At 49.0% G+C, this 18,172-nt stretch overlaps 1 protein-coding gene across 8 annotated transcripts in view; it reads right to left on the bottom strand.

Moving 5' to 3' along the window:
• Positions 1-3,085: 3,085 nt before the first annotated feature.
• DAPK2 (death associated protein kinase 2) overlaps positions 3,086-18,172 on the bottom strand; it is a 125,959-nt gene continuing 110,872 nt past the window's right edge. For 7 of the 8 annotated variants that reach the window (XM_033108273.1, XM_033108271.1, XM_033108278.1 and 4 more), the window contains one exon: positions 8,265-17,035. In XM_033108273.1, coding sequence (XP_032964164.1) covers positions 16,427-17,035 — 609 coding nt within the window. In that variant the 3' untranslated portion in view covers positions 8,265-16,426. Of the gene's footprint in view, positions 4,297-6,861; positions 6,946-7,063; positions 7,154-8,264; positions 17,036-18,172 lie in introns of those variants that run through there. The other variant, XM_033108277.1, reaches the window with a different exon arrangement.

Below are 18,172 nucleotides of genomic sequence, written 5' to 3'. Positions count from 1 at the left end.
GACAAATGCAATCGAAGATCTAGTGAGGTTGACATTAAAATGCAGCACATTAAAATATTTATCTGCGCATTTGTGAAATATTAATGCAGCATCCTGAAAAAAAACACACAAACACTCCAAGGCAGGGCACCCTCAGACCTCTTTAAAGACTTCCCTTTTAACCAAACACAGCTTTCATCACTGGAAATGTTCCATTTGCCTCCCAGCACACTGTGGTTCATTCGGCCTTGAAGTGTCAGCTGGTCAACACATCCTCTTCAGAGTCAACCGAACACACTTGGTTCCCATGGGCCAGCTGCTCCACTCATCCTCACACCTGGAGGGCACCAGCCATCTGCCAGCAGAGAGGCCACAAGGACTGAGCCCTGGGAGTGGCATGGGCGCTTGGTTCTGGCTGCCAGGCCTCAAAGACAAGCTCAATGGATGTGCATCTTCAAAGGCCCACCTCTGCCCACTGTCTGGCCCTGCGCTTCCCAAAAGATTCTGGGAAGCCCAGCAGATGCCATCAAACACCAGAGAGCTGGGCTGAGGGCACTTGGTCAACAGGGCTTTCTATAACCTGAATGAGAAGAAGGCTAGGAGGAACAGTCTGTGGGCAGCACAGAGTCCTGGATTACCAGAACTTACAGAACGGGGACTCTTTAGGACAGGGCCCATGTCTGTCCTGTTTACTGTCCTAACCCCACATCTAGACCAGTGCCAGGCACATACTGGTCCACTGACTCGCAGTGTGTGGCAGTTGGCTACTGACATGCCCTCACCTGGAGGCGGTGTCCTTTCCTGCAAAGATAGACAGCAGCAAGTGTGACCATTTCTTCCATTTTCAGGAATGAAGAATGAGGCAGGGAACAGTAAAGGATAGAAGAGAGCTTATTTAAAATGAGGCAAAGTGAATGGTCCATCCATTTCCTAAAAGGTCTACCATAGTTTATGAAGCTGAAGAAATGAGCACTGTACTAGGAGTCAGGAAGTCGGGGCTTTCATCAGACATTTTCACAAATTTGCTGTGATGCAGAACTAGGCACTTCCTCTCTCTAGGCTTCAGTTTCCTCTTCAGTAAAATGTAGTAGTGTTACCAGAACCCCAGTGTTTTAGGTTGAGTCCACCTTCCTGCACACACTGGCCCAAAGAAATGCGTGAGCAGGAGTTTGCAGTATAAAAAGAAAAAATAGTTTAATATTGACTTGGTCGATTCGGAAGTGGGGAGCTTATGCTTCTAAAAATCCAACTCCCCGATGGTGTGTAGGTTACAGATTACATAGGGCAAAATCATAAGACACTGTGGGTTAGTAGTATGGATCGTGCTGGGAACTGATTGGTTGGAGCTAAGGGTCATAAATCATACCTTCAGGTCTGGAGGACAGCACTGAGGTCTTTTCTGGCATCCCTCTGTCCAATCTCATGGGAAAGTAGTCAGTTCCACCTTAGGGCTCAGGAACTGAAACATTACTTAGGTCAAGATGTTCTCTTTAGCCTACCAGAGGTCCAGGTTACTGTCTTCTATTGCCTCAGGGTTGTTGATTATCCTGGGGAAAGGCTACGTCTCCAAGGGGTGTGTGGCTATATATATATATGTATACACACAGACATACACATATATATGTATATGCGAGTGTATATATACATACATATATATATATATATATATATATATATATACACACATATAGAGAGAGAGACAGAGACAGAGACAGAGAGAGACAGAAACAGAGAGATATGATTTCTAGAGCTAGGATTTAATACCAAATTTAATCAAAGTCATAAGGACGCTCAGTTTCAGTAGTTGGGCCAAATTCTAAAACACTAACCTTATGGTCATGATCAGAAACTCAAGACTGGGTTTGTCAAAACCATTTACTGCTATCCCTCCTAGCAGAAGGGCAGTTCCCTACCCACTACCACACTTTACTTCCTAGGAGCTCCCAGTGAGCCCCTGTTCCAGAACATTCCCTGCTGATTGATGTAACCAGCCACAGCCAAGAGCCCCTCACCGGCCAGGTTTGTAACACAGTTCCCAGCCCCAGCTGTCCTCCAGAGGCTGCAGTGAGGCACACAGCTGGTTCTGCCTGAGAACTGGGGATGCCCAACAACTACAACAGAGTTTTATTCACCAAGCTTGCAGGTCCACTCCATTTCTGACTGGAAGCGTTTCCAAAACCATATTGCCTTTCTGTTCCTATGGGGCCCTTTCGCTCTGGATCCATATACTTGAATGAAAACAGCCTGGCCAGCTCTCTCACAGGATGTGCTTAAAACTTACTGCTGATAAAGGGAAGGGATGCCTCCCCTTTATCCCTAGGCCCTTTCCTTTCTGCCCTTTTTACTTTTTCCCCCCCTTTCTCCTTCCTGGCTCACTTTCTCCCACTAACCTTCCAAAACTTTCCTTTTCTTTCCACTTCTTACCATATGCTTTCTCAGTGTCAGGCCTCACCCTGGCCCTTTTTATTTCTGGCTTCCAAGGGTCTCGTCTTGGGTTTCTGGTCAGCAGCACCATTCTTCTGGTCTGGAAAACAGGGCTCAGATCTCTATGCCATTAAGGTTCCCCTACCATATTCATTCAAGGGGCTGGGCAGTCCATCTCTTTTTCTCCCCGTGGATCCTTCTTTGTCCTTCTCCATCCACATCTTTAAAAAGTCGCTGCCCCTATTTTGGCAATAGTATATTGGCAGGTATATTAGTTTTCTAGGACTGCCTTAACAAAGCAGCACAGACTGATGGTTTAAACAACAGAAATTTATTTTCTCACAGTTCTAGAGGCCAGGAGTTTGAGATGGAGGTATCAACAGGGTCGGTTTCTTCTGAGGCTCTCGCCTTGGCTTATAGATGGCTGTCTTCTCCCTGTGTCTTTACACGGTCTTTACTTGTGTCCTAATCTCTCTTTTTTTTTTTTTTAAAGATTTTATTGGGGAAGGGGAACAGGACTTTATTGGGGAACAGTGTGTACTTCCAGGCCTTTTTTTTTCAAGTCAAGTTGTTGTCCTTTCAGTCTTAGTTGTGGAGGGCGCAGCTCAGCTCCAGGACCAGTTGCCATTGCTAGTTGCAGGGGGCGCTGCCCACCATCCCTTGGGGGACTCGAGGATTTGAACTGGCAACCTTGTGGTTGAGAGCCCACTGGCCCATATGGGAATTGAACCAGCAGCCTTCAGAGTTAGGAGCATGGAGCTCTAACCGCCTGAGCCACCGGGGCCCGCCCCCTAATCTCTTCTTATAGAGATACTAGTCATATCGGAATTCGGGCCCACCCCAGCGATCTCATTTTAACCTGATTACCTCTTTAAAGACCCTATCTCCAAATACAGTCATATTCTGTGCTTTTGGAGGTTTGATACTAGGGTTTAGGAGACACGACGCTGCCCATACCAGCAGGGGTGATGGTCACAGTGGTAGAAGAGAGCAGGCACATGTGCCATATCTGGGCTGATTTCCTCGGGCTGGAAATCTTTAGGGAAGGATGCTGAAGGTAGGTGCCTCGGAGTCCAGAGGGGGTGGTTCAGTATGATATACTTCTGAGACACTGTCCACTCAGCACCCCATCCCTGGGTGCTCCCCCAGAGTCACAGGCACCTGAGCTGAAGAAAATCAGATGGCGATAACCCTAAAAGAAGCCAAGCATCAGGTAAACCAGAAGTTTAATAAAAATGAAAAACAAGTTACAATACAGTGGGCTGGCAATGAGCTGCTTTGGAAGGTCTGATACGTTGGTCAGCCTAACTCCAGGTGCATTCTGGGAGGTCACAGGAATGGCCCCTCCCACCTCAAGATTCATTTCACTCACTTGTCTTGTTCCCGTGGGAGAGGCCTCTGTCTTCCTGGTATAATTTTTGACCAGGCTGCTTCTGAACTGCCTCATCCTGTGAGGAAATCTGCCTGATTCGGACCTTCCCCCACGATGCTGCTGCTGCTGATTTACATTGTTTTCTTAAGTCCACACCCACACCCCAGGTTCTGAGGTTGGCAGACAGGTGAGAGGCCATTTTATGGAGAATTCTTGTTCTCTTTGGGGATGCTGGGGCCTCCTCCACAGGAAACAGCCACAGCTCCCGGGGTCTCCAGGCTCCCTGCAAACTCTTCTGAATCCTGCAGGCCCAAATCTCTTGCAAAATGTTCGGGAAAGTAGAATGCCTGGGATGTGGTGATGAGCGCGGACCAAGAGTCTGTACAGAGGGAGCCCCGCGGGGCCTGGGCCTCCCTGGTGGCCACCGATTGGCAGGCCAGTTAGGAGGTACTGCTCCTCCTCCGGGGGTGGAGGGCTTTCCTCTTGGCAATGTCCTCCTCTGTGTCACTCTCACAATTCCTCTGGGGGAAGAAAAACAGGGCCAGGGCAAGAGGGTCATGAGATGCCAGGAGTAGGGTTGTGCAGGGCAACCGAGCCTGGTACACCTGGGACAGGGGCCAGCAAGCCAGGGAGCTGGACGTTGAGGGCAAGGTTGTTGTTCTGTCCTGAGGCTGGATGTGGGGTGCGGGGGGGGGGGGGAAGGGATCCCAAGTGGTGCCACGCCAACTGCCATGAGGCCTCCTTCCCAGGAGAAAGGAAAACAGGCAGAGAGCGTGTAGGGGAAACCAGGCACCAGGAGAAACCAAATGATAACAATCATGAAAATGATATCTGGTGGCTGCCACATAATCACGACCACTTTGATATGTGGTCTGTGGGCTGATGGGTCTCCTGAACTCAGACTAGAGAAAAGAGGGGGGCGGGGAGGCACCAGGACCTCCCCAGGCTCTGAGGGCCACCACTCCACACCCCGTCTTCTTTGACTGGCTTAGGCTGCATCTTGAGAAGTCTTGCCATGCATTTTTTCCAGGGACACAGCTTCTGTGCTCCACTTATATGAAAGAAAAAAAGAGTAAAGTACATTCCGTGGCTAAACCAGAGCTGAGGCAGCCACCCTGGAGGTCATGGTGCCTTTTTCATGCAGGCTACATCGATCTAATCAAATTATTAAAGTTATTAAAAGAAGTACTAATTCAGAAAGACTTAAGCAAGTCATAGAATCATTTGTAAGAGGTTCAATTTTACTAAGCATTAAAATTGCAAAGCACTGGCACTGCATTTTAAAGTCTACAGGAGTATTTTCGACCACAATATTAGCTGCGAATACGTATTGAGCCCTTAGCAGGCCAGGTTCTAAACAAACAGACCTATTTTTTTTTTTTTTTTTAAAGAAAAAGCCCTTTGGGAAAACTCTATAATAGAGGCCTGGGACCCAACCCTTTTCCACTTGCAGGGTGAGCCATTGAGTTTATGGTGCTGAGTGTTCAAGTGAAAAGAGGGCTATTTTTAAATGTTTGCACAAGAACAAAAACTAGGATAGAAATTTACTGTCTTCTTGATATTTTCTGGTCCTCTTTCCCGATGGCCTGCATTATATCAGGGCAACTCAGGCGTGCCTGCTATCTGCCATGTGCCTTCCCGGGGCCCTTTCTCCTTCCACTGGCCTAAGCCACCTGGAAATCCAAGGTCAAGAGCAACTTTAGCCAACTACATCCTGGACCAAGCCCAGCTATAACAATAAAAATAACTCAAACTCTGCTGAACAGCAACGTTTTAGCATGCGTCAGAGCTGAACAATAAAAAAGTAAGCTGGGGGGGAAGTCTGCCTATCATTCCCAGGGATTTTCAGAGGCAGAGAGGCCTATCCCCATTAATAGCAAATGAAGAAAGAGGCCAGGGAAGAGACATGGCTTGGCCAAAGCCACACAGTTGTTTCGGACTTCTGGAGCCATAAATCCTCAAGTCCTGAGCCATCCCTCTTACTCTTGTATAGAGTAAGACTATACAAGAGTTTGGGCTGAAGAAAGAGGACCCCAGGATGTGTGTGTGGTGGGGGAGGCACGCAGGGACCGTGCAGCGTCCTGGGATGCAGCGTGCGTGCTCTGGGTCCTGAGGCTGCTCACAGCTGATTGCCCATCTGGCTCAGGCAGCTGCCTTCCAGCCCCTTCCTGAGCGCGAGTCACCTTCCACCCTGACCTGTGCCATCCCAGACACTCCTGGGGCCCTCATCACACTCCGGGAGCAGTGGGGAGCATCTGTTCAGAGAACCTCTAATGGCTGAAGTAGTTACACTGCATTCTGAAGCACTGGCACTGCATTTTAAAGTCTACAGGAGTATTTTCGACAACAATATTAGCTGCGCATACGTATTGAGCCCTTATCAGGCCAGGTTCTAAGAATATGTCCTCATTTCATCCTTATGACTACCCTGTGAGATAGGAACTACTGTTAATCTCATTTCACAAATGATAACATTTTGACATAAAGAAATTAAAGCAATTTCCTCATAGTCACACAGCTAGTAGGTGGCAGATGTGAAGTCTGGCTCCAGAGGCCACACTCTTGACCAATATGTAAGTCCCTCAATTTAACTGGACACAAAACAGTAACAAGCTAATCAAATATAAGTTAGCATCTAACTATTATTGTTATTATTATCATTATCGTTATTAATCTCAAACAAAACAGAAATGGAACAATTGGAACATGAATAAAAACCCCCCTTCTCCAGCAGGTCTTTGGATTGTCAGGAATAAATTCTGGGTTGCCTGCGGTGGTCTGCTATCCAGAGTCCTGAGGGTCCCCAGCAGGCGACAGGTCCTCAGGGAAAGGCCGGGGCAGTGAAGCAGCAGCCACAATCTCTTGGAAGGCCCACCAGGAGAGGATTTAAGATCCTCAGAAGCTCACAATTCTCCTGACACCCCCAGTGGCCCCCCGGAACACAAGTTCTCCACTAATCACACAGTATAGAGGACAGGACCAGCAGAACTGGCTGGAAACAGTTAAGACCCATCTGCTCCCTCTCAGCCCCAAGCTCCAGGCCACCCCAGAATCCCACCGCAGAAGGGGGCACTGCATTTACCCACCAGGGTTTCATCCGGCCTCAGGTGCACCTTCTTCATCAGTGAGCGGGTGAGGTGGTTACACAAGGATACGATGCTGAAAGAGAGCTGAGGGAGGGAGAGAAAAGGAACTGCCATGAGAATGTGCACAGAGATCTTGGAGGGACCCAGGAACCTACCTGCACCCCTTACACCCCCGGCCTCCCGCCCCTAAGCCCTGACACACCTTCCACCGCCTGCGGACATACTGCTTCTTGAAGTTCTCCAGATTGACCACGGACTCCCTGCGCACCAGGGCTTGATGCTTGTCCACTGGCTGGGAGACAAAGCAGAGCATGGCAGCTGACACTGGGCTTCGGATGGCAGCCACCCCCTCCCTGCAGAGCCCCTCTTCCACATACCATCCTTAGCCTGACCCTGGCACCTCCTTGCTGGGCAGGGTGCGCAGAGGGACGTGGTACTGAGGGCAATGTTTACAGATGTCTCAGCTATTCAGGAGATGCCCTGGGTACCCCTGAGCTACTGTTACACAGCCAGACACACTGAAGCCGACTGGGCTGGAGGCTCGGCTCCTCCACAGAAGGGTGGGAGGCAGGGCTTTCAATCACGGGTCACATTGGGGAAGGATCATTGTACAGCAGTCTAGGATGCCCACTGTGTACTGGGCCCGATGGCCTAGCAAAATGGATGCTTTGTGGGCATAGAGGACATTAGCACATACTCCATTCAAAAATAAATGGAGGGAAATAGGGGCTTTGATGGGGGTCGGGAGGAGACAAGATGTATAGTTGCCTTTCACAACCTGGCAGTTAAGGCTCAGCTTAAATCCTGACTTCTCCAAGAAGCCATGCCAGGCTTCTCTGAGCCTCAGTTTTCCCATTTGTAATATGGGGATAATAAACCACATTGGGTCACAGGGTTGTTTAGGATTAAATGCATGTGGGTGTATAAAGTGCTTAACCTAGAGAAGCTCAATGCCTTCTCCATACTCTTTTTAAGAATTGACTTTATTTTATTTGAAAAATAGCTTTATTGAGGTATGTATGAGTGGTATACCAAAAAGACTGAACATATTTAATGTATAGTTTGATGAGTCCATTCCCTCTTGAATTCCTCCCCTTTTGTAAAACAAGGTTATCCGAGATCAAGAGATCAAGAAATGAATTTCAGGGGTTCTATTAACTTCCTGAAATGGTTTGTAAATTTTAGTGTGTAAACTTGTGCATGAATGTTCAGAGCAGCATTGTACATAATAAAGTAGAAAGAACTGAAAGGTGCATTAATTGACACATGGATAAACAAAATGTGCTCTATCCACACAATGGAATGTCATTCATAAAAAGGAATGAAACACTGATACATGCTACACCATGGATGAACCTTGAAAACACGTTAAGTGAAAGACGGCAAACACAAAAGGCTACATACTGTATGATTCTGTTTACATAAAATGTCCAGAATAGGTAGATCCATTGAGACAGAAAGATTAGTAGCTGCCAGGGCACAGAGAGGAGGGAGAATGGGAAACGCCTACTACGGGGTGTGAAGTTTCTTTCTGGAGTGATGAAATGTCCTGAAATTAGACAGTGACGATCGTTGCACAATCTTGTGAATATACTAAAACCCACTGAATTGCACACTTTGAAATGGTACATTTATGGGATGTGAATTATATCTCAATAAAAAAATTGTATATATGTACAGATATACATTTCTTCTGAGGCGATAGCTTTCACCGATTCTCAAAGGACTCCACGACCTCAAGAAAATGAACTGCCCAGGACGGTCTATAAGGTCCCATCCAGCTCTATTTTTCTCTCCACGCTGACAGCCTCCGCACAGCAATGTGGCACCTCATGTGGCACCTCAGGGAATGCTAAGTGAGGTAGCTCGGTTCCTGGGTGCTGGTCTTGTCTCTTCCCCACACTTGGAGCACACCTCCATTTTTGTTTATTTTTCACCATGGTGCCAGGCACCAGGCGAAACCAGTGTGCATTGCTGGCCCACCCTGTTCTGGACTTACAATGTTCTCGCAGGATGCCCTTTCCATGTCCACCCAACCCCCCTCCTCCTTGGAAAGCCTCTCTGTGTTTCAAAGCCCAATTCAAATGTGATCTCCTCCAGGACAATGTCCAAGAAATAATATCTCCCTCCCCGACAAGACCAAAACACATGTGAGAACCCTTATTATACATATCACCTATTTCGGTCCGCTCTGCAGTGGAGTCGTCTCACTAGCAGAAAACAACTTGAGGTCACAGAAAGAATTTCCTTCACGTGTCTTCAATGTCCCCTGCCCCACCTCCTCCCCACCCAGAGCACACAACAGTGGGTGCTTAATAGTTGTATGGTTAAATTGTTTCCCTGGACTGCTGAAGAGACAAACTGGAATGAAATCCTAGGACCTGGGACCTGCTCGCTCTTCCCAGAGAGGCCAGGCACCTGGACCAGCCACCGTGATACCATGAAAGGGTGTCAGCATGACTCCCCAGGGCTCTGCCTGGGGGTCAGCAGAGTTCTAGGGGTCAGGGAACAGGGAAGAGAGTGCACACAACCTTGACATGGACGGAAGTTAAGAAAGCAAGGGGGCAATTCACCATCCCAAACTGGAACACAATGGTTTCGTCCAAAGAGTGCAGGACGAAAGAGGAGAGGGGAAAGAGGAAGACAGAGAGGGAAGAGAAAAGGATGAGGGTGCTGAGGGGACCACCAGGCCAAGCTCTCCCCGTTCTTTCCTCAATTGGTCTCACCTCCTCTGCCACAACTGCAAGCCCAGGTCTGGGTCCAGGTCTTACACAAAGGGAGACGCAAAAGAAGGCAGAGCCTGCCCGTGCCTTCCAGCAGCTTCCTGGCACTCGTGATGGAACCCAACAAGCCCACCAAGACCCCCAAGGCCTGTATCATCTGAGTCCTTCTCCAACTTAATTTCCTTCCTTTCTCCTTCCTGTCGTGGGTCTGCTTGCTGATCCTACCCACGGTCTCAGGGATTTGCCTTGCTCCTTCACATATTCACTTTGTTACTTTGTTCACATCTTTGCTTAAATGTCACCTCCTCAGAGAGGCCTTCCTTGACCACCTTATATAAAATAGCTCTCCAACTACCCCACACAACTCACTGTGCCTGTACCCTACTTCTTCACAGCATGTCATTGACATTTTATTCTGCTTTTATTTGGTTTTTGTTAGTTCCCTCTCCCAGCAACTAGTATCTCCTTTCCAAGGTGATATTCTGCCTCCCCAACCCACAGAACATTTTGAACTTCACTAATGTTTGCAATTTACCTTTGAGTCTAACCCTTGCAGGAGACACTTACACTTCTCTTGGAGAGTTTGATGAGGCTGAATCAGAAGACGCTGAGAGGAAAGGGACCTCTTTTTATCCACTTACTGATTGGCACCCTGGCCTAAACCCTGTGGGTGGAAGGTCGACATGCAGGCTAGGGGAGTCGGTTCATGAGAATCCCACCTTCCAACTGGTCCAGCCGTGTCGGCCACTGAGCAGAGAGGCCCAAATGAAATATCAGGTGGGACCATTCCCAGAGGCCATTCATGCAATTACTTCTAGGGCCCTATCTCTCTGCTGCCCAAAGCAGCATGAACTCTGAAGAGGTCATCCAGGCTATAAATCTGTCAGGCTGCCCTTTCCTAATCGATGGGCTTCCTTGGTTGCTAAGAGGGCTCCCCAAATGCTGACGTTCTCATCGAAGCCTGGAAAGTCAGAGAGATGTAAATTGTGCAGTGAAATCTGTCCCCAGGAGGCATGTGGCACTAACACTTTTGATTAAATTGGGAGTGTGAGGGGGGGTGGAGCTAGGTTATGCCTTGTCTTGACCCCCAGCCCCACCTTTCTGCACACAAACAGTGCCCACCTTCCAGTCTGTGGTCCTTCAGCAACACCACAGAGTCTGGGCAATTCTGACCAAGCTCCTAGGAGCATGTGTGGTGTCTCAGAAAAATGTCAGGAAGGTAGGCAAGAAGACAGAATGCTGTGGCTGAACTCAGGTTTTGTTTTCAGATTTAAATGCCTTTGAAAAAGTCCAGCAGGGTGTGCTAGGTCAGCACGCACACCCACAGAGCCAGGAGATGAAGCAGCAGCCATCCTCCCAGGCGTGAAAAAAAAAGGAACCCTGGCTTTTCAGAAGAGGCACTCCAGAAGATTTTCTCTAAATACCAGGCCTCCTTTAGAAACTACAAATAGATTGCAATTTTTCAAACCTCCATCTGTGCCATTTCTCCAGCCCCAACCTCCACTGAAAGCCAGGAACACCTGAACACCCACTACCGCCTCCTGCCCAGGTCTGTCACTTGGCTCCTCCTCCACCCCAATCTCCTTTAATAGAGGTGGCCCCTCCATCTCTCCCTTTTGCTGGTTGTTTCACTGGCTGGAGCCTGGGCCCTGCAGGCTTTACCTCCCCTCCTCAGAGGAGCACGTAGGCTTACAGGTGCCTGAGTCTCTGCCTCCTTATAAATGGCGGGGAAGAGCTGTACAGAGGATGTGTCCCTGCAGGTTGTCCCTGTATCAAACAAGCCAATGGAAAGAGGTAGGAATGCCCTTTGCCTCGCCTGAGTTGGTCTCACTTTTCCAAGTTAGGTCTTGGCAAGGACACACTCTCACTTTTAATCATCTCTCTGAGACCTTCATTTTTCTGAGCAATTTTTCACCCCCAGGAAAAGCTTCAAAAGCTCTCCCTCCTGTACTGTTACAGAAGACAGGTGACTTGAGAGACGTAACAATCAATGCCGCGTGTGGACTGTGTTTGGATCCTGATTTGAACAAACCAACTGTAACAGGACACCATTGAGAAAAGTGGGGACATGTGAGCATTGAATGTGTTTCCAGAGGATATTAAGGAATTACTCTTGATTTTGTCAGGGGTGATCATGGCACAGTGGTAATATTAAAAAGAAAGTCCTTATCAGAGATTCATGCTGAAGAATTTATGAATTAACCATGTCTGAAGTCTGCTTTAAAATATCCCAGAAAAAGTAGTGGTGATGAATGAGAGAGGACTGGCCATGACTTGCTCACTGTTGAAAGTGGGGAATTCACTATACAATTCTCCATACTTTTGTGCAAGTTTTGAAAATTTCCTATGACAAAAAATTAAAAACAAAAACTCTCTCTTTCTAATCTCTATCATCTTCTCTTTAATCTCCACTCAACAGTCCAGGTTTCTGACCCAAATCTGGGTTTATCCCTCCAAATTCTATGTGGCACTTTCTCCACAAAGCTACATTTGGGGTGGGGTGTTGAGGGGAGACCTTCCCTGAGAATGGTTCTGCCCTCTGCACCCCTCTTACTCTTTCTCCATCCAAATTCCTCTCTCTCCTGTTGTCGGGACTATTAGGTACCCTTATTTTACCACTTACCACAGCCTTTCCCATCTCTCACTTGGTCGGGTCCGTCTCTGCCCCAGACACTGAGTCTTTTATTTAGGGGTTGTCTTGTCCTTATCTGTCACCTCTCCAGAGCCAGAGCACAATCAGTGTTTGGTCAACTGAACTGGCCCCTTCTGCTCCTCAAATATGCTCATTGCAGAGTCTCCTTTCAAGGCAGAGTCTTCTCCAAAGGCCAAGTTTTGCAGACAAAGGAGAAAAGGCCATTCAGCTCCACAGGCATTTACAGAGGCCGACAGCGGGGGTGGTACCTGGGCACACAGCCACCTCCCACATGGGCCGACTGCGCTGGGTGATGGATGGAGTGAGGTGGGAAGACACCATGTTCGTCACCACCTGAGGGGGAGGGTGGGTGGTGTGGGGAGGGGGTGCATGGAGGAGACTCTGGCTTCTCCTGTCCTTGTTGATCTGCCCCACCAGGTACCATGCCATCGCCATGATTCCCAAAGCAAAGCGGAGTCATCATGTGCACGTGCTTCAGAGAAGGGACAGGCTGCTGCCTTCCCCAGGCACCAACTCTCCAGCTTCCTTGGGAAGCATTATTCAGGAAGATGTCACACACTCACCCTCCCTTTCCCAACAGCTCAGGATGGTGTTTGCATAGGGCCCAGAGGCCGACCTTTCATTCACAGGCTGGTGAATGAAAACTCTGACAGCAGGTGGGCCTGCCCACAAAGCAGTGCCCCCAGGCCTACCTCCCTGTAGGGACCAGTGCCATGGACACCTGGGACCATCAGCCTCACTGCCTGCCTTGAGCCTGCTGTTAAAATGCCAGTGGTGGGCATGTGGAGAGGAGTTCTGCAGGCCTCTGGCTGAGCTCTCAAAGGCCTCCTTGGGCTCCCCTCAGCACCAGGTTCTGATGCCAAAGGGTGACAGGAATTGGACTGGCCAGGTGACAGAGGAAGGCCACAGTCTTCTCTGGTTTCCCTGAAAGACTTGAGGGCCTTTTTCAGTTCACTTCAATTTGTCTTTGGAAATTCAGTACAGAAAACGATCTGTTTATAAAACAGCTAAATGACAAGTCATTAACAACTGGATGTGAACACAGAGAGGATGAGTCCATTGAAAGTCTCTTATGGTTCCCGCTAGCTTGGTGCCTTTAGACAAATCCTGTCCCATCAAATGCTACAAAGTGAGGGTGTCTGGTGGTTTACCTCTGAGGACCTCCCAGCACAGACAGTGTGTGGCTGATGTCCACAATCCTAAAATAAGCACTTCTCCCTCCCTCTTCTCAGTCTCCCTAATTCAAATCATCATCCACACCTTACTCCTATATTGCATTTTATTTCGACCTTCACAAGAAAGTTTCCCCTGAGTTGCTCAATCGGGACGTTCCCTTTCCGTAGGAAATCTGGCTGTATGAGGTCAAGGTCTACTCGTATTTGCCGTTTCTCCTGCCAAATGAGTACATTGTGTCCCATGACAAAGCGGTAGGTTCTTGGAGATCATAGATGGGTCATTTGGGTCAATTCTCCCAGGCAGGGCATAGGAAACAGCTTTGCCATCTTCCACCGATTCCAAGATGCACATTTTTTTGGATCTCTGAAGTCAGGACTTGTCTCCCAATCGATGACATCATATCCTTACTATAGGTCTGAAGAGAAGGCAGGTGTTCCGAGAGAGGACCCACTGCTTCTGCCAGCCACCAGGGACCAGCCAGCCTCAGACTGTTTGACATTAGATCCTCTGCTTGAGGTTCTTTTGGGTCACGCTGATTGTGCAAATTCAGAAGGCAAACCCGCATGAGGACCACTAACCTGGGGCTCCTATTCTCAGGGGATGATTTTTCATCCTGCCACCTAGTGTCAAGGTTGGTATATGCATGTTCCCTTGTCTTCCTTTTCTCCTGGTGGCTTTATTTCTCACTTATCCTCTCAGTGAAAATGTCCCAGCTTTGTGTGTGGCATCTCCTATTGAACTTCCCATCTTGGGCTTTTTATCTTTCTTATTTTTCATACATAAAATAATGATGCTTCTTATATTTGATGAAAATATGGTTTCTTATATTTGATGAGAAAAAATTCTGTTACAAATATTATATATGATATTTGAAATGATCCAGCATGCTAAAAGGAGGTAGAAATGGTTTCATGGGATCAAAATCTCATGTCTCATCCTAAACCACTTCCTGTCTGTGCTGCTCACTGGGCAAAACCCCTCACCACCACCACCCCCCAGCCCCAGCACCTGTCATTCGTCATGGCTCCCATGACTCTTGGGATAAAGGCAGAGCTCTTTAATATGGTAAAGCCCTGCCGGTCCTGCCTCCTCTCCAGCCACATCTACACCACACTCTTCTTCTCTCCCCTCCAGCTTTCCTTCTATCTGTACAGGGTCAGCCTCCCATTCCCCTGCCCACAGAGCCCTGGCATGACAGCTTTGTAGGGAGCAATTATTTCTCCCCATTTGCCTAGCTGATCTCAGCTCTAGCGTCATCACCGCAGGGACCTCATTCCTGACTAGATCATGCTCTTGCAGTACTGCATACTTCTCTTTCATAGCGTATGTCCCAGCTGCACTTCTACATTTCTAGATTGTTCTTAATTAATGCTGGAATCCTTCACTGGACTGAGAACTCCATTAAAGCAGGAAACATGGCTGTTTTCACTCAACTTTGTACCCCCAGTGCCAAGCCGAGTACCTGACAGTCGGTAGTTGTTTAGAAATTATTTGTGGATGGATGGATGGATGGATGGATGGATGGATGGATGGATGGATGGATGAATCTGGGTATAACCTGCCCCAGCAGCAGAGAGTAAACTCCTGGAGCCTGGGGCAGTTAGGAGAAGCAGAAAGAACAACAGACTTATCATCAGGAGACCTCCAATTTTGCCATTATGACCTTGGGCAAATCACATCCTGTTTCCTCATCTCCAAATTGTGAATGACGTTTACCCCGCCTATCTGACAAGGGTGTTTTGTGAGTCTGTGAAGACACTTTGAAATGATACATCTGTTCCCCCACCCCCGTGATTCTAGCGCAGCGCTGCAGCCACACTCCAGGCTCTGTCTATGTGAGCTGGTCGACTGGCCCCTCCTCCAGGGAAAGGATGATGAGATCCTCCAGTCCCCAGGAGGGGTACGCAAAGCCTGGGGTTATGAAGTGACCACCGAGCCTTGTGCTTCCCAGTCTTAACGTCCACCCTCTTCATAAACTCTCATGGAGTTTCTCGGAATTTCAGGGCCCTGTGCCCTCGATGCATAAGAAAAGGAACCTTCTTATTGAGTCCCTTTTGGTTTTCATTCCCAACACAAGGTCGGAGCCCTTAGCCAGAAAGCTGGAGACAGGTGAGATGTTGCCTCTCCCCTCCTGCTCTGCGGGCTGATCTTCAGACAGGCACTGGGCTGTGCTTCTAGGACACACTTCTAGGGACCATCGTGTGAAGGTGTGAGGCATTCCACCTATACCTGGCAGAATACGTGAAGCTGCTTACTTTGCCTCTGAATATTAAGGTGGATATTTACAGCAAAGCCTCACGATTTCTTCCCAGGTGTCTCATCTTAGAGTGGGGCATCCTCAGTTTCTGTTTCATCTGTGTCAACTAGCTATAAATGACCCTGGGTAAGTCATTTTCTCTCTCAGAGTCAATTTCCTCATCAGTTACATGAATGAAAACAACACTAACAACAATAGTAACACCTCCCACCTTCCTGTCTCACAGAGTTCTTTTAAGGATCAAAGACAATTGCTTGGTAAGTGATGTCCATGCAAATGAAAAGTAATATTTTCTCTGTGCGTTTTAAATCCCTCCTTTTGCAGAAGGAAAGCACCAAACTGACTTACTGTTATCCCTAGTTAGCTCAAATATTGCCCAAGATCTGCAATCCATAAGGCATGTAGGTGGGGTGAGATATGCACAAGTCCATCATCACAAATCAGTTATCAAGCATCTCCTCGGGACCAGTCATCCTCCCTCAGGAGAAGGATCCGTAAAAGGTATTCACCCTCAATCGTTTTAACAGCTTGGCTGCCCTGCCAGCTCCACCCTCCCAAAAAAAACAGGTTGGAGAGAGGAGGTGCAGAATGAATAGCTAGCTAGCACCTCCGTGATGCTGGATTCTGTGCAGGTGGTACAAGGCTATGCTACGGACACACATTCCTGCAGGATCATTCGAGCCGATGCCCAGCAGGGCAATTGGGAACATGCTTCTGCAAGCCACCCAGGATGCATTACTGACTAGATTCCAGGGCTCAGAGCTTCAAGCCAGCCAAGACTTCCTTGCTGCCTGATCTGTTGAGCAGCTCCACTAGGGACTCACTGGCGTCCCAGCGGAACACGGAGCCCCGGCCATCTGTGCTCCCACTCTCCAGCTGGAAGCTGCCCACCAGTTCCTGGATCCACTGTAGGTCTGCTGACAGCTCCTGCCTCAGGGCTTCAAATTGCGCCTGCAGATGGTCCAATTTCCTGGCCATGCTTCCGAGGCTGGACCCTGTAGCCTGGATGTCTTCTCCCAGGAGCTTCTTCAAGGACTCCACTTTGCGGAACTCATACCTCAGCTGCGACAGGTCGTGCCGGGCACTCTCGCTCTCCTCTCGGTACCAAGCTTCCTTCTCGTTGAAGATGGAGACCAGGGCCTCTACATCATCCTGGAGGGTGTCATGGGCCCCTGACAGGGCACAGCATCCCTGGTCTACCCGAGCCACGTCCTCTACCGCACGAGCAAAACGCTCGAAGTTGACATAGGTGTTATTGGGGGGCATGCTTGAGTGGCATTTGAGGGTGTACTCTCTCAGGCGCTTGGTCTTCAGCTGGGTGGGCTCTGCCTTCCGTTGTTCCGGGGCTCTGACTTCCCCTTTGGACTGGTGGGTATTTAGACAGAAGAGCCAGAGTTAATTTGATGCCTGCTCCAAAGGGCAATTGGAGGTGCAGGCGGAAGGCACACGAGCGGTCTCTTTGGCATTCACTGCATGCATCAGGCCATGGGGAGGGCCAGGCTGGGATGAGGACCCCCACAAACCATAAGCAAGGTTGAGGAGGACAGAGGTCCTGCCTGCACACTCACGTCAGGGTAGGGTGGTCCACGGCCATTAGAGGGTCTTCACACGCGTAGCATTTAGGGCGCTCGCACACAAGCAGCCTACAGCAGGACTCTGCAGGTATCCACACAAGGACAGGAGCACACAAGGCCATGGCTGACAGCAGGAGGCTGAGGGGCCCCCCACCTTCTGGGCCAGTCAGCTCCCTGTGCCTCAGCAGCACTCAGCAGGCTGAGCAGGGAGGCAGCCCGAGAGACTTGTTGGCTCTGTGCCCTGGGCCCACTCCAGACCTGGAGGGCCCTTGGCCTTCCCCATCCTTCAACGAGCAGAGGAACCCGACCTTCTCCAGAGCACTCCAGCCCTCCCCACGTTCCACCTTCCACAGGCTTCTACCCCTTCTCATCTGCACCCTCAGACATCCTCCTCAGCCCTCTCATTTAACTGTTCAGGTGAACTGGAAGTCAGACGACGTCCCTGGGACCGCACATCTGGGCGGTCAACAGAACTAGGGCCAGAATCCCCATCTTCTGATTCCCACCCTCCCAAAGGGCTTTTCACTAGCACCTTACTCTGTCGTGACTAGACCATAAGACCCTCCGAAAAACCAGCAGCTAGAAGCGCAACTACAAAGCGGGTTAGGCAAGGCGTCACCTTTGTGCCCCGCCCGTCCCCAGCGCGAAGAAATTGCCCTAAGAGAATGGCTGCCTCTCCTCCCCAACAGGCCTCCATCTCCGTATCCCTATTTCCTGAGGTCTTGAGGAGCCTGAGAAAGTGGGGGGGGGGGGGACTGCTTTGCATATCAGAGCCCGGAAAGTCAGAAAGAAGGAGCCCTGGTTCCAAAGTTGATGTTTTTCATTGTCACTGATCTCTCTACAACTGGGGAGTCCTGATTTCTGCTTTGAGAATGATGGTGACATGTCATCTCACATAGAGAACACTTTGTAAGATGGTGTTACAAAA

This window comes from Rhinolophus ferrumequinum, chromosome 6 (genome assembly GCF_004115265.2).
Source record: "Rhinolophus ferrumequinum isolate MPI-CBG mRhiFer1 chromosome 6, mRhiFer1_v1.p, whole genome shotgun sequence".
Classification (NCBI taxonomy): Eukaryota; Metazoa; Chordata; class Mammalia; order Chiroptera; family Rhinolophidae; genus Rhinolophus; species Rhinolophus ferrumequinum.
Note: the sequence above shows the minus strand (reverse complement) of the source record. Positions and strands in the feature narration are given on the sequence as shown.